Source organism: Prunus mume, linkage group LG6 (assembly GCF_029339155.1).
Source record: "Prunus mume cultivar Tortuosa linkage group LG6, ASM2933915v1, whole genome shotgun sequence".
NCBI classification, from domain to species: domain Eukaryota; kingdom Viridiplantae; phylum Streptophyta; class Magnoliopsida; order Rosales; family Rosaceae; genus Prunus; species Prunus mume.
The window spans coordinates 2,931,385-2,948,265 of NC_142703.1; the positions used below are offsets into that span (position 1 = coordinate 2,931,385).

The 16,881-nt window shown below is 40.3% G+C and overlaps 1 protein-coding gene and 1 pseudogene across 1 annotated transcript; one reads left to right on the forward strand and one right to left on the reverse strand.

Moving 5' to 3' along the window:
• The first annotated feature begins 1,278 nt into the window (after positions 1-1,278).
• Positions 1,279-6,076, forward strand: LOC103336288 (F-box/LRR-repeat protein At3g58900-like). The gene is made up of 4 exons (XM_089054999.1): positions 1,279-2,277; positions 2,368-2,511; positions 3,411-3,670; positions 5,722-6,076. Exons 1-4 carry the CDS (start codon positions 1,279-1,281, stop codon positions 6,074-6,076), a joined length of 1,758 nt encoding a protein of 585 aa, XP_088911125.1.
• Positions 6,077-9,435: 3,359 nt separating this feature from the next.
• Positions 9,436-15,475, reverse strand: LOC103336290 (uncharacterized; annotated as a pseudogene).
• Positions 15,476-16,881: the final 1,406 nt, after the last annotated feature.

The window sequence follows — 16,881 nt, forward strand, 5'->3', positions numbered from 1 at the left end:
GCTGGGGGAGATGGGACCTGCATCTTTTTTTAAAATATGGCTTTTTAATTTTTAATTTAGTTTTATAAATTTTTATAATTGATTTTCAATTTAAACTTTTTAAAATATATATTTATTTATCTAATTCCATGTGTCATGATGTCATTGGACATGTGAGCTCCACTTATCTTCCACATAAGCCACTTAATTGAATTTCTAACGGCAGGGACAATTTTGATATGCAAAGGGTACGTTAAAGAGTATTAATGTCACAAAACAAAACCTTAAGGGCGACTCATGACAATTTCGTAAACTTCATGAACTATTTGTAATAAAAAGCCTTTATGCATTAATGATGATACATTTTCCATTAGATTTACCATTACAGAAAACCTGTATCAAATATATAGCTGATTTGGGTGCCCTAGCCAAAACGAATCAAGTTAAGAGGCGGTCTAGGCCCTGGAACCTGTTGGCGAACGAAACTAGTGCTAGACGGAGGCGTGGATGAGGAGTTTGAGTCTTGTCTAGATCACATCGTCTTCTCTCGTAAATCAGTCTTTACCTATTTCTCATTCAAAATGGTCGAATCGAGAGAGGTAAAATCATCAACATGATATCCTTTTTTGTATTTGTTGTAAACATTATTATTCTTCATTTTGGGAATAAAAATTAACAATTTAATCATGCGTTTGGATGAGGAAATTTAGGAATACTAAGAAATTCAAAAATGATTGGATTTAATGATCTTAAATTTGTGAAGATGGTTGTTTGGTTAATCTAAAAGTATAATGGCGCTTACATGAGTATCTTTTTAGTGGCATCAATCTATAAATGAGTAGTTGTGGTGGGTAGATACATTAATTGTACTTGTTGGCAGTGCCATCATGTCTAATGTTGGTGGCGGGGTTTCTAGTTAGTGGTAAGGTGGTGGTACAAAGGGGGTTGAATTGGTTGTGGCAGTGATGTTGACGGGATGAGGTGATGGCGCTAGTAATAGTGCTGGGGCAGTGGTGGTGATGACCATGACAAGGTGGTGGTAGTACATTGAGGTGGTGGTGGTTTTCTTTCTAATTCTCTCACTCTATTAGAATTCTAGAAATGTAAAGTATTTATATGAAATTGAAATTTAAAATTTATTATGATAAAATTCTAAGTTTTTTTTTTTTAAAAAAAAAATGAAATTTATAAATTTCTTTGTTTATATGAATCTAAATAGGAGAATTGGTGTATGTAAATTAAAAAATTATGGTCTAAATTATGGGTTTATTTTCCTCATTCAAACCCAATAGTAATAGAATGGGTTATCTTGCCTGGTATTTAATCCTAGTCCTGGTCAACCTTTTCTTGGGAAAATTGCTATATCTTTTTTCTTTGGTGAAGGGTCGTTACAACTTGAGAAAGAGAAGGAAAACTACTCATGACAACTTGGTGGACCGAATCAGTTATTTACCCCATGAAATTCTTGTCACTATATTGTCTCTCTTGTCACTAAAGGAAGCAGCATCAACTAGTATCCTTTCTAGGCAATGGCAGCATCTGTGGACGTCTACTATGAATCTCAACTTCGATGATGAGGACACTTTATGCCGTACGGCCAGGCCACCAGGAGGAAAAGCCCAAGAGTTGGCAAACCTCAGGTATGTCAATTGGGTCAATAGCGTGGTGGAACAACACAGAGGCCCTAAAGTCGAACAATTCAGAGTTAGCTTTCATCTCGATAAACGTTCTTCAAGTTCCATTGATAAATGGATCCGATTTGCAATGAAAAAGGGAGTTCAAATGCTTGACATTGACTTCCTAGAATATGGTTTTCTCCAGAGCTATACTTTGTTTCCCCACCAAGTTTTTGGTTTCAAACAAGGGTCTGCATTTGAGGTTCCAAATCTAGACCCTTGCATGTACACTGGCTTTAAGTCCCTCAAAGATCTTTGTTTCAAAAATGTTGATGTTGCAGAAGAAGTTCTCCAGTACTTCTTGTCTAATTGTCCAGTACTTGAACGATTATCAGTCTATAATTCCCGATATGTGTCACGTCTAAGAGTTGTCGGTACATCAATTGCCTTGAAGTACTTAGAGATCCGGGAATGTTTCATGATGGAGAGCATTGAGATTCGTGATGCAAACCTTGTTTCATTTACTTATGCTGGACATACAATTATAAACTTGCTTATCAGGAATGTACCTCGTCTTGTTGACGTATCAATTTGTGAGCCCAACAATCTTTTCTTTGAGGTTGTCTTCACCCAACTTTCATACTGTCTTTCTCAGCTAGAGACTCTCAAGTTGACTTACAATGTGGTTAGTATTATGTTATTATTTTGAGTTAGTTTTCTTTTCTTTTAAAATATATGTTTTTCGGATTATGTTACTTTTCTTTGTCTTCAGTTGTTCAGGTGCGATCGTATATTTCCTACAATGCCAAATCTCAGGCATTTGGGTTTAATATTTGAGGGAGATGATGCTTTCGCTCTTGTTAACCTAACATACTTCCTTCAGGCATGCCCTTACTTGCACAAACTTGTGTTGCAGGTATGCGTATATTCTTATATTAAGAAATTATTCTTAGTAATTTTTTTATGTGATTGGCTGATGGATTTGGACTTTTGATATAGTGCATGCTATTTGTTGGATCTTTTATGGCTTTATTAAACTATATTTACATTTTTTTTTTAGTTGATGGATTTTACTTTTGGTGGGAAATATTTTTATTTGAAAGAGGCTGGGTTTTCTATAATAAACGTTTTAAATAGGATTCGATTCCCATTTAAATAATCTAGTATATTCCACTAATGAGATATGTACATACCTCATATCTCATGGAATTTGAGGGCTCTGTGCGAAACTTAAATTGGGGCTCTCATATCTTCTAAAACAAAAATATTATATAAAAAATACTGTGAATTTTGATGAAAAACAAATACCTTGAATTGATGCCATAAACCAATAAAACTAATGAACACAAGTATTTTTCATGAAGACACGCATAGCCTAGTGGTATTTTCTGGTAAAGTTGTTTACTTGGTCATGGGTCAATACTCCTTATTGCCATTTTATGAAGAAATTTTTTAGGGCCGCCCCTGCTGTCCTTTACTTTTGCTGAGAGAATAAATTTAAATTAGGGAGAATACAATCTTCATCTTCTGTTCACTCCATTACCAATGCTGAAGAAGACAAAAAGAGGATCCTAATAGCAACCTTGACTTCATTGAAGATATGGAAGATTTTGATGTAACATCAATGCCAAATAGAAGTTGGTTCAACTGTCCATTGAGATAAATATTTATGAGTTTCAATGTTTTTAATATCTATATGTTTAGATTGTTTTGAGCCCATCTGTATTGTTTCATATTGTGAGAGAATTTCTCACTTCTATTTGTTATAGTCTTGGTTCTTGTTACATAGACTAAAAAGTTTTTGGTTTGATGCAGATGCACTACGAAGGTCCGCTGAAAAGTTTTGCGAGAGCCCCGAAATTCTCCCATAATTTCCTCAAGGTTGTGGAAATGGTAGGGTATGTTGGTCGCACAAGTGATTTTGCGCTGGTTCGTTACTTGACAAAGACTGCTGTAAATCTGGAGAAAATTGTTGTTAATCCTGTCCAGACCTGGCTTCTGCAGAGCCTCAACTACAGAATAATGAAAGACCAAATACTGAAGTGGCAAGAAACTGTAAGAGATCGCGCTAGGAAGTACTTTAAAAGAAGGGTGCCCAAAGGAATAGAATTTGTGTGCCTGTAGGAAGTACGAAGCTAGCGCAGTGTGTCAGTATTCAATTGAGATTTTAACGGATTTTAAACTAGTTATATACTGTTGCAGATCTTATGGATTTTAACGTTTATTAGTGGACTACCAGTCTTTAATTTTTTAACTTCTGCTGAACACTGCATGCTGTCAGCCTTGCTGGTTTAGTTTTCTGTCCACTTTTTACAAATTCTATCTTCCATTAAGCTTGCAAGAATTCTTTGCTGCTCTTATCCTTCCCAACTCCTAAGCTTTAGTTGGGCCTTCTGCATATGAATGTAAGAATGGTTCAGAGTGTGTGGTCACAAACAATAACTGATTCTTTTTTTTGTTTTTTTTCCCCTTCCCTTCTAACGGGTCTAAATACAATGTCTGGATTTCAGCATATTCTCTATGTTCTGTATGTATGTGTACAATTTGGTGAAACTCATGTTTTGATGTATTAAAATATGAACACAAATCAAGTTTTCAGTATTCATGCATTGAGATCTCTTTACTAGTTGATTGATCCAAAATTTCTGATATTTTCTCAGGCAGTGCATTTTTAAAAACATTAGGGAGTTGCAGTATCTGTCTTGGTCATATGACTTTGCTCACCACAGTGGGTTAAGGCCTGCAGTTATAAAGCCCTAATTATTTCATTAAAAGAAAGCCCACAAGTAGGAAATAGAAAGCGAAAGATGCCAGCACTTGGTCTTGAGTTTCTCCGTATTTTGTTAGAACAGGATATATGGAGCATTCACAAAGTACACGTCAGGCTGGTTTTGTTTACATTCCTTCATGGGTTCATTCTTTTATGCATGAGCATACCTCTGGCGTCTGCAAAGCTACCCAGTTGGCAATACTTTTGGAAATGAAATTGATCGCCTGGCGCTGCTGGACTTGAAGAAATGAACCACTCAAGATCCTCTTCATGTCATGAGCTCATGGAATGATTCCATTGATTTATGCGGTTGGGCAATTGGCGTTACATGCAACCATTCCACCAAAAGAGTCTTCATTGTGAACCTTAGTTTGTAGGCTCCTTACCACCTTCTATTGGGAATCTTACTCATCTAAAAGGAATTAACCTAGGCACCAACAGCTTTAATGGTGAAATTCCTCAAGAAATGGGTCGTTTGTTAAATTTGAATTATGTATTCATTTCTGCTAACAATCTCATTGGAGCAATCCCAGGTTGGATAGGAAACTGTTCTTCGTTGAATAATCTTCATCTTATCGGAAACAATTTTCATGGAAGCATACCCAATGAGCTCGGACGTCTGTCAAGCTTAGAGAAACTCTCGCTTTCAGATAATAATCTGTCTGGTAATGTCCCTTCTTTTGCTACCCACCCTTTGTGGTTAGCGGACCCTACTTGTTGGATATTTTATATCTTAAACCAATTTAATGTGGTCTTCTAATCATCATAGGAGATCTAGGTCTTTGTATTGATTAAGAACTTTGATTAGAATTGGTGTTTGGTTATAAGGGAAGTTGTGTTTTACACAAATCCTTATTTCAACATATTCCTTATATGTAATCAATTAGAACACCTTACATCAGTGCAATTAGGATAGCTCTTGTATTCCTTGATGGGCTAGGAATCTTGAGCTAATGCATATAAATATCAAGTCCTTGCTCAGATGATCATAGCAGCAAAAGGCATTCAAAACCCCATCTAGAATAATAGATTGAAGGATCGTTTTGAGTAGAAGAACTTGGTTACTCTCTGTTCAACTATCATGGCATCACTCAATGGCTCACGATCAAGGTTAGTGTTTTAAATGTGCAGCCTATAGAGATTAACACTACTAACCCGAGAGTAGGAGGTGTGCTTTGTGTGACTTCACTCACCAATGCCAAGGTGAATAGGCCAAGACCACTATACCTCACCTGAGAAGGTTTCCATCAACCAACCAATCACTCTAATGCCCTGCTTAGTTATAAGCTCACACTACAGTTCCAAAAGTAATGTACCTTCTTCAATCTATAACATTTCTTCCATATACTATTTCAGTGTTGCTCAGAATCAACTGCACGGAGAGCTACCACCAAATGTCCGCATTAATCTTCCTAATCTCGAAGAATTTTACTGTGGTGGCAACAAATTCACTGGAACTATTCCTGCGTCATTATCGAATTCTTCTAGACTTCGGATGCTTAATCTAGCTGAAAATGGTCTCACCGGGACACTCCCTGCTGAAAATCTTGGAAGCTTGCGAAGCTTAGTTTCCATAAACTCTAGTCGCAATAGACTGGGAAGTGGAACAACTGGCGACTGGAACTTTCTCAGCTTTTTGGCTAATTGTACTAGCCTAGAGGACTTTGGTATGGACACTAACCATTTTGGAGGAGAAATTCCAAGTTCATAGCCAACCTTTCTACACAACTAAAATCTGAAATTTGATACACAGAAGCATCCCTGAAGGCATTGGAAACCTAGTAAACTTGACCCATATTGGAATGGAAAAAAACTACTTCAGTGGTAGTGTCCATGATGGAATTGGGAAGCTTCAAAACTTACAGGAACTGTACTTGAATGAAAACAAATTTTCTGGGCCGACACCGTCCTCTCAAGGTAACTTGACTTCATTCGTAAGCGGGACTAGGTTTGAGGGAAGTATACCTCCAAGTCTTGGAAACTGCCAAAGTCTATTTGCACTTGACCTTTCTAATAACAACCTAATAGGCACCATATATTCCTGGAGAGATTCTCGGAATTTCATCCCTTCCACTTAATTTGGGAACAATTCTTTGACTGGTTCGTCACCATATAAAGTGGGTGAGAGAGAGAAAGAGAGAGAGAGAGAGAGAGAGAGAGAGGGGTGAGGGTTTTTTTGAGTTTTATCAAACCCTTTTCCCAATATTTATGGTTATGCCACTGAGGGTATTTTGATCATCTCTCTCGTTACAACTCCGATTCGAGCCCACTACGTATCTACAGACTCATCTCAGTACGAACTATATAACCATACCACTCGTTGTCCCAAATTCCTTCTGAATAATAAATGGCCAAATTACCCCTACCTGAATGGTTATTTCGTAATTTCACTTAAATAATTTAAATGGGTAATTAAATTTGGAGTCGAGGTGTTACAAGGGATCAAGTCATCACGTAGTTCAAGGAATTTTTTTTTGTGTCCTAACTTTTGCTTGAACCGCCCTTTCAGGTTTTCAGTTCAACGGACTTTCTTGTGCTCTAACTTTTGCTTGGACCGCCCTTTCGGGTTTTCAATCCAACGAGCCTTTTTTTTTTTTTTTTTTGTGCCGTAGTAGGAACATGATGTCATTTCATGCAGGCTAGGCACTTGGTGTCATGCAGGCCAGGCGCTTGGTGTCATTTCATGCGTAGTATTGTTTCAAGAACTTTCCGTTGATAGGGCCAACTCATAAATTGTGCTCTGCTACGATCTTGTAAGCGCCACTTGTGTACACTTCTTGTACTACGTAGGGCCCATCCCATTTCGAAGTAAACTTGCTTCCGGTTTTGTGTGTTGTGATGATAGGTCTACGTAATGCGAGGATAAGATCTCCTACTTGGAAATACTTGGGGCGAACCTTCTTGTTAAAAGTATTTGAAAGCCGAGCTTGGTAACACTCTAGGCGTTGTTGCACTTCGAGTCTCTTTTCGTCTAGTGCTTCTAACTCTTGGAGACGTAGCTTTGCATTCTCTTCATCTATCAATCCCTTTTATACGGCCATCCTCAATGATGGAATTTGACTTTCTAGAGGCAAGACTGCTTCCACGCCTTATGGTGTAGCCTGAGTAGGCGTCCAGTATGTTGTCTGATAAGCCCATAATGCTTCGTTTATCCTTTCATGCCGATCTTTCTTGGTTCTCCTAACAACTTTCTTTAACAGGTTGCAAAGAGTTTTGTTGAACGCTTCCGCAAGACCGTTGGCTGGGGCATTGTACATTGAAGAGTTGCGTTGTTTAAAACCAAAGTCTTCACACAATTTGTTCATCAACTGGTTCGAGAATAACTTTCCATTATCTGTGATGATGTAACGTGGCACACCATATCGATTAATAATGTTTATTTTGATAAAGCTCACTACATTTTCTTTCTTTACTTCTTTTAGGGGTACAACCTCTACCTATTTTGAAAAGTAGTCAGTTGCTGCCAGAATGTAAGAATGACCATCAGAAGATTTGGGTGCTATTGGTCCCACCACATCAAGACCCTACACATCAAGTAGCCATGAAGTAATTGTAGGATGTAGCGGCTCCGGCGGCTAATGTATAAAGTTGGCATGAAATTGACATGCTTGGCATTTCTTCACATAATCCATGCAATCCTTAACCAGAGTCGCCAATAGTAGCCCATCCTTTTTATTTGGAAATGTAGCCTTGGCCCTGATTGATGAGCTCCGCAAATACCTAAGTGAGCCTCCTCCATTGATTTGAATGCATCTTCTTCGCCCAAGCATCTTAGAAACAGGCCTTCGAATGAACGACGGTATAGAATCTCTTTATAATAAATGAATCGAGGTGCCCGACGCTGTACCTCTGATCGATGTCTCCAATCATTTGGCAGTTTTCCATACTCAAGGTAATCAATTAAAGGCTGCCTCGAGTCGTCAACGTCAATGGACAATACTGAGATAACGTTGACTCCTTCTTGCGATGCCCCAAGTGTTAATGGAACGACCCAACGTTGGAAAACTGGAAAATTCACCACTTCATCTTTTGTCAACACCAATGTAGAGGCAAGGTTGGCTAAGGCATCTGCCATTTAGTTGTCTTTTCTTGGCACATGCTCCAGTGTCACGAAGTCAAAACTTTCTAGTAATTGCGTGGCCATTTGGTGGTACGGAATTAGATCATCCTTCCTAACTTCCTAGTGGGTCAACAATTGGTTGATTACTAACATGGAGTTACCATATACTTCTAAGCTCGATATCTTCATCTCCATAGCTATTTGTAAGCCCATGATCAAAGCCTGGTATTCTGCAACGTTGTTCGAGCAAAGTTCACTTAAAGAGAATGAATAGGGTAAGACGTGTCTCTCGGGTGATACGAAGACTACGCTAGCCCCCGCCCCATCTTTATGAGCTGATCTGTCAAAAAACATCATCCAAGCAGGAGAAACGTTAGTGAAGAAGACTTGTTCGTTAGGTAAGTCATCTGAAATTTCCCAGTATGCTAGAATTGGATGATCGGCTAGAAAATCTGCAATAGCTTGCCCCTTAACCGCCTTTGCTGGAGTTTAGATGATTTCATATTAATTGAGAAGTAACGCCCACTTGGCCAAATGCCCCGTCAAGACTGGTTTTGACATAACGTACCTTACCGGGTCAGCTCGTGCAATTAGATAAACCGTGAACGCTTGCATGTAGTGCCTTAACTTTTGAATAGCAAAAACAAGTGCAAGACATGTCTTTTCTATAGGCGTGTAGTTTAGTTCGGGACCAGTAAGAGTTTGGCTTAGATAGTAAAGTGCTTGCTTTTTATGTGATTCATTCTTTTGCGCCAACAGGGCTCCAATTGACCTCTCTTGAGCCGCAATGTACAACATGAGTGGTTTACCTGGAATAGGAGCTCCTAACAGTGGTGAACTCGATAGGTACTTCTTTATGCTTTCAAAGGCATTGTGACAAGCTTCATCCCAAACAAATGAAACATCTTTTTTCATAAGGCGACTGAATGGCTGACACCTCTCTGCTAAGTTTGAGATAAATGGCCAAATAAACGCGAGATGTCCTTGTAAATTTTCAACTCAAGTAAATTTCATGGCTCGGGCATATTTCGGATGGTTTTAATCTTAGTCTGGTCTTCTTTGATGCCTCGATTTTTAACGATGAAACCAAGTAATTTACCTGACGTGACGCCGAAAGCACACTTCAAAGGGTTCATCTTGAGTTGGTACTTCCGCAATATGTTAAACACCATTCTCAAGTGTTTCAAGTGATCTTCTCTTCTTTTTGACTTAATCACCAGGTCATCAACATAGCACTCGACATTCTTGTGAAGCATGTCACCAAAGATCGTTTGCATTGCACGTTGATAGGTCGCACGTGCATTCTTGAGGCCAAATGGCATCACCTTGTAACAGTAAATTCCTTTTGGGGTGCGGAAGAATGTGAGTTCTTCGTCCTCTAGCGACTTTTATTTGATTGTATCCAGATGAACCGCCCATGAAAGATAAGGCTTTATGACCTGTGGTTGCATGGACCATGAGCTCAATTATGGGCAATGGAAAGTCATCCTTCGGGCAAGCCTCGTTTAAGTCTCGGAAGTCAACACAAATATGAATTTGTCCAGTGATTTTCTTCTTCACCGAAACAATGTTTGCTATCCACGTCGGGTATTTCACCTCCCTAATAAATCCAGCGACCATCAACTTGTCAACTTTGAATTCGATTTGACTTAGGAGCTTCGGACTGAAGCGACATTGAGTTTGTTTGATTGGACGCGTTCCAGGTTTGACTACGAGGTGATGGACAACAACTTTTGGATCGAGGCCTGGCATTTCCTTTTATGTCCAAGCAAAGACATCTTTATTGAAAGGACCCGACCCAAATTCCACTTTGAAATCCGGGCCGACTCGCTTAAAACCGACACTCACCGGGTGTGGGTGCTAAATGACCAAAATGCCTCGAAAAAGAATACGAACTCCAAGGCTCTAACTCGTGGCTGCACTGATAATCAGAGGCTGCATACGCACTTATTGAGGGATCAAGCCACACGTAGTTCTTTTCTCTGCTCTCGATTTGCGATCGTTTGTTTATCAAAACTCGCTCTAAGGCTGACATTCCCGGAGTAACCGGGACTCCGTTTTACGATCCGGCAAATACTATACGATCCTGGAATTACCTAGATCAACATACTTGAAATTGACTGTGATTCAACGGTTCAAACGTATCGAACCCGGAAATCACACACTAGTGAGATTCGTTCGGGGTTCAAACGTTATCCGAATTAAGATTTGCGAAATCCTACGCACTCATGAGGACTGGGAGATTATCATAGGACTAATTGTGGTTCCCACCCTGCTGTCCACGCGCCGCCACAAGCGCCAGCCGCGCATGGTGCCTAAAGCAATAACGTTTCACCGGAAAACTCCAAATCACGGCTCAAAACTCCTACCCCAGGTGTAACACCCTATTTGGAGCCACTTTTGTTCTTGGACCTATCCCAAAAACTAGCCGAAAGTGGCCGGAATGTCAACCCGAAATCCAGCTAAACTTTGGATCCAAGATCGAGTTATCTACGCTAGAAATTTCTGAAATCCTACCCAACCAACAGCTAGAGCATGAAAAATAGCTAGAAAACCATACCTCACTTGTCCGATTTGGTGGCCGGAGGTGTCCGAACGAGCTCCGTGAAATTCCATCAAAAACTGTCCAAACCGCCTGTTTCGTGGGCTTTCCGCGACCACGACGGCGGATCGAGACTGGATGGGCTGAGACTGAAAGAAGGGAGTGAGGTGGTTCGTTTGGCACCGGTCTTGCTCGAATTGGTGGTTGGAGCTGAGAGAAATTCTCTCATAAAGTCGGCTGGCGAACGCCAACAGAGAAGAATTCGGGTTTTTAAAAAACTGAACTTCGAAATATTTACTGTTATGCCACTGAACTTCTTTTGATCGTAACTTCTTCATTACAATTCCGATTTGAGTCCACTACATGTCTGCAGACTCGTTTCGTCGCGTTCTACACAACGGTATAATTGAAACCCCCAAATTCCTTCTCGGTAAAAAAGTCAACCTTTAAACCAATAAAAGATTCTAGGGGTATAATGGTCTTTTATTGGAATAAATTAATAATTAAATATTAATTAAGGACCGGGTTATTACATTTATACTCAAGTAACAACTGATGGTATGATTCTTCTTTGCTAGGTTTCAAAAGTGCACTAACGTAGATAGGTCTTGGGTCTTTATTTGTGCCCAAGTTGAGCTCTTTTAATTCATCAACAGTCACTTGGCCCCCATCTTCTAATGCAGCAGGAGCATCATGAACCTCATCCTCAAAGGGTTCCTCTTCATCGAGCTCTTTAATGGTAATGTGATGAACAGCTAGAATCTTTGCTTCTTCATTGTCACTTTCATTTTGTTGACTCAAAATTTTCCGAGTTTGTATGATTGTTTGTCGTTTCACTTTGAGTTGGTCACCTGAAGTTATGTCTAATGTTGAGTGACGTTTCATACATGACGGGATTAGGCTCCAGATTTCATTATCTTCTATCGAATCAATACGAACTCCACTTTCCAACTCTCGCTGGCTTTTCTCTTTAGACGGCTTGCTTAGTGCTCCGAGTCTTTCTAGCATCAATCTGTGTGGAGCTGGTTGGATTCTCCTTTGAGTCTTATGTCCATATATCCTTTTGAACATAGAATGTCGTGATGTCGATTCTTTGATGCGGTTAAAAACTGAGATCCGCTGAGTAGGCTTGGCTAAGCGGTCGAACACTGAGGCTCTCTTAATAGCCTTTGGTTCTTCTTCCTCCTCAACCACTTCGACACTAATGTGTTGAGTTTTTGCCTTCTTTTCTTTTCTTCTAGCAGAGATCTTGACAGGTGCGACAAGAGTAAATCCTAGGCCTGCTATAGCTGAGTCAATCGTGTAACCTTGCTCCTTCAACTTCTTTTAGGTTGTGCTAAGGCCATGTGTCCTTTCTCCTGTGACATCTGGATTAAGCTCCCCCAGCAAAGAAGATAAGCCGAAGTCATAACCTGCCTTTGACATGAGCTTATAAGCATTAGGATCAAAACCTTCTTTAGTTCTTTTGACCGAAAGATATTCACGTCTTGTTGCATCTTATGATGGTTTGACGAACCTTGGTACTGAAGATTTCGACACATCTGAATTGCTCAACTTGGGTAAATGCATGGTTGTAGACTCCTTCAAGAACTTCATGTCACTTTCCCCTAACTTCCTTGGTTTCACTTCTTTTCCAAATGGGGATTGGCCCTCCTTCCTTCGGGATGATGAGACATAACGAAGAACAGGAATAGATACCTTTTGTGAATCTATCGGTGGTGATCCCATTTGTCCAAAGGCAGTGCTTTTTGACTTATTATCGCCATTCTTTTCAGTGGAAAGACACTTTGACTGCTCATCTTTTCTTGGTATGGCCTTGCCTATCAAGTGGACTTCAGCAGGAATAACTTCAGTGTTTTCATCGATGTAAAACTTGGCATCGGTGAAATAAGACTCGGCTTCGGTAATTGGTTTGACATCACCCAGGATTTTCTTTACTCCACCTCTGTAAAATTTGAAACATTGATGTAAAGTCAAAGGCACTATCCCATTTTCATGCACCCACGGCCTTCCTAAGAGAAGATTGTAGGAATTCTTGGCATCAATCACGTGAAATAAGTTGTTGGACCTTAAATCACCTATCACGAGCTCAATTCTGATCATGCCCATGACTCTTTGCCTCCCTTGATTGAAGCCTTGAACCATGAGATGACTTCGAGATAATTCGTCTATGGTGATGCCTAACTTTGTCATTGTGGACTTAGGCATTATGTTTACTACTGAAACTCCATCCACGAGCATGCGACTAAATTTATGTTCTTGCACATACCCCGACACGAAAAGCGGATAGTTGTGTGGTTTGGACCCTAACAAAAGATCTTCATTGGTGAATGTGATGGAAGCACATGTCGCGCAACAGATAGCACGGTCTTGAGACTCAGGTTCTAATTTTTTGGCCTCTCTTATTCTATTTGGATGAATATTAAGATCCATCAATGCATTTACCAAGGCTACGCTTATTGCTTCAGGAAGTTCCACTGCTTCCTCAATATTGAAGTGCAATGGCTGCGTCAAGACCTTTTGCTCTTCATGAGTTTCAAATCTTCCTTCCGAGACATCTTCGTCATCTACTTGATAGCAAGTTGTCGTATGAACAGTCTCCGTTGGTCTTCTTATGAAGAACACTTTGGGAAAGTATTATCCTAGCGTAATTGGAATTCGTGGTTCTTGGGTTAGTGGTCCAATTTCTTGGTCATAATCTCTCCTCACCATTATTCTGGTTTTGCTTTTAGAGCGTTTGTGCGAACTCCTCTTTTGTCGCCCCCTTTTTGATTGAGTATTTTGTCTTTGAGGAATGCGCTTTGTACAAGACTTCCGCTGAGTAACGAGCGTCCATCCTTTATTGTCATCGAAAGATGAGTCACCAACAAAGCCATTAGCTCCTCGATTTTTTGGTTCGCTAGCCACCTCTTTTGTACACAGATTAGTCACCTGATGTTGGTCCCTTATTGCTTGAAACTCCGATCCTTTTGACAATACAGGCAATGGCACTGGGTCGAAGAATCCAAACATAATTGTGGCGACATTCGCATCTGCGATTTCGACAACATCTAACTCAATCCTTCCTTGCATGGCTAGGTTCATAATTAGCTCCTTCAAGACGAAGTACTTTTCTACCGGATGGCTGACAATTCAGTGGTATTTGTAGAACTTAGGGTCGTTGACTCGGTTCATCTCCTCAGGCTGCTTAAATTCTGGCAATTCAATCACCTTCTTTTCAAGCAAGTCCTCGAGCATACCGCGACATCGAGTCGCTGAAGGGCACGTTTTTTCCTCTAACTCCTTCACAGTGCGTCGACGTCTATCCACCTCTCGAGATGGCTCCATCCTTTTGACTTCTTTCTTCTTATCTCGGGCGGAGATTTTGATGGAGACAGTGTTTATTGTCATTGTTTCCTTGGTAGGCTTCTTGATGGGATTATCTGTCTTTTGTCCAAAGACTTTATCCTTTCTTTGCTACATGACGAGTTCATGCTTTCCTTCACGACTAGCTATACTCAACTCCATATCATTAGCACGCGTGGCTAGCTCCTCAAACGTGCGGGGTTTAATTTCTTGTAGAATGTAAATGCATCCCCTGAATGCACATCTCGATTGTCGATATCTCCAAAAGCCTATCCTTGCAGTCCAGGCTTAACGAGCGCCACTGATTGATGTAATCGACGACAGGTTCATCTTTCCATTGCTTGGTATTTGTGAGTTCCATTATACTCACAGTGCGACGAGTGCTATAGAATCTGTTCAAGAATTCTCGCTCCATCTGATCCCAACTGTCAAGGGATTCGGACTCTAAGTCTGTATACCAATCAACTACATTTCTTTTCAAGGAATGAACAAATTGTTTCACCAGGTGGTCACCCTCTGTCCTGGCATTGTTGCATGTTTCGACGAAGTGTGCAACATGCTGTTTTGGGTTGCCCTTTCCATCGAATTGTTGGAATTTAGGAGGTTGATATCCTGTCGGCATCCGCAAGTTGTTTATCCTCCTGGTGTATAGCTTAGAATACATGAGCGTGTCTCGGGAAGATGCTCCGTATTGAACCCTGATGGTGTTCACGATCATGTCCTGAAGTTGTTGAACCAACAAAGAACCCACAGAGGCGACGTCAACTTTTCCGTGTGACTTCTCACCCGACTCTGGTTCATGACCCAATCCTTTCTCGTTGGATTTAGCCTCATGATGTGGTCATTTCTTGTTTGCGTGTTGACCAGGCTCATTATCTTAATGCACTTCCCACTTGTTGAAGAGAGAAGCAATCTACGCATCCTTTTCTTCGACCATCTTCGTCAGACCACTTGCTCATATGGGTCAGTTGTTCTTCAATAGACATTGCTCCCGTGACCATAGCATGCATGACCATAGAATAAGACTCACCTATGGACGCCGAGGCAATCTTCTTATGTTGGTCGTCAGGCGGGGATCCATGGTATGAGCCTGTGCTCGAGTCGTTGTCTGAAATAGGCGAGAGGGAACGTTCTCTTGAATTCTTCGAGCCCGAAAAACTCATTTCTTCTTTCCGAGAGTTTCTCTCATTTGCCTGGGAGATATTCTTCTTTGCCCCTAAGAAGGTCAGATTGATAACCGGCTCACGCCTTTGGTTCACGTCTTTTGCCTTGGCTTGAGTCGGTATGGAAGTGACCTGTGGAGTTGCAGATATTGCCTTGGCCTTGTCCGGGTGATGACCCTAGCAGAATCTTCGCTTGAGAAGGAGGCGCTCATGTTTTTCCCTTTCGCCTGCATGAATGGTTTGAATCTTCTTAGAGGCAATCGTTTTTGGCATGTTGGTTGATTTTGGAACTGAAAAAAGAGATGAGAGGTAGAGATTGTCCCACCGGGCGTGCCAATTTGGAAACACGAATTTCCTACGACAAATGAGACAAGAACACGTGTACAAAATAATATTTGTATTAATGAAATTTAGGGTTACAATCTCTGTATTGAATCCTTTGATTCGATCTCGAAAGTGTATGAAGAAAATTTGTGTTTGATGCAAGGGTCGTAGAGACTTAATCTTGATCAAACGGGTAGCACAAGGCTTGTTTGGTGTTTGGAATTTTCTAGGGTGGAGGAACCGGCACGTATTTGTTGTGCTTGGTGGCTTTTCCAAAGTGTAGGTGAAGAATGTAGGGAGTTTTCTGCTTCTTCTGAATGCTAGGTTTTCTGAACCCCTTCTTTCGTCTTGAGGCCTTCTATTTATAGGCTCTTGTAGGATGCTTGACCTAAATAACTTTCCGTATTTAAAACCTTGTTTTGTAGGATTTTGATTTGATTTAAATCAACTCCCATAATCTGGCAATTTAACCAGATTATCTTCAATTGATTGACCTGATTAATATTTGATTTAAATCAAAGTCAATCACAGAAGATTCTTTCCCTTAATTTTGTCTTCATCTTGAACCTTTTCATGCACTCCGTCGGATGTCACCACGTGTCACTTTTTGACAACTAATCCGATTTTGATGAGTCACACGCCACATGGGCCAATTATGGAGCCCACAATTTAATCCACCGAACCCTAATTATTTTCTTGTTCAATGGAATTTATTGCACCAAAATTTCTTTGTCTACAATTTTCTCAAGAGGATGTCTCCCTTTTCTTATTGTTTTGCTCATCTTTTGTTTTCTTTGTTTCTTTTGCTGCAGCTTCTCCACCCTCTTTCTGAACTGACACTAATTGGCGGTGGCTACGTTACGAAGTTGCCTAGTCTTTTTTGTCGGCAGTATTTGTAATTTTATGGGAGAACATGCAATTTTCTTATTTTGCAGGTTTGATTAAGGACAAAAGTTTTGTACTTCTTTATTTGTTTTTGTTTTTTTAAATGCAGCGATTTTGGGAGGTACCACTTTTCCTGGGATTCGAAGTGGTGACCAAGGGGGGGGAGGGGGAGGGATCTCACCACTGAGGTAAACCCC

Excerpts from the sequence above, each read along its gene's own strand:
- LOC103336288 (XM_089054999.1), top strand. The coding sequence starts at position 1,279 with ATGGGTTATCTTGCCTGGTATTTAATCCTAGTCCTGGTCAACCTTTTC. Across the intron at positions 2,278-2,367 it reads CTCTCAAGTTGACTTACAAT|TTGTTCAGGTGCGATCGTAT; the intron begins GTGGTTAGTATT and ends CTTTGTCTTCAG. Across the intron at positions 3,671-5,721 it reads GTAAGAGATCGCGCTAGGAA|TGTTGCTCAGAATCAACTGC; the intron begins GTACTTTAAAAG and ends ATACTATTTCAG.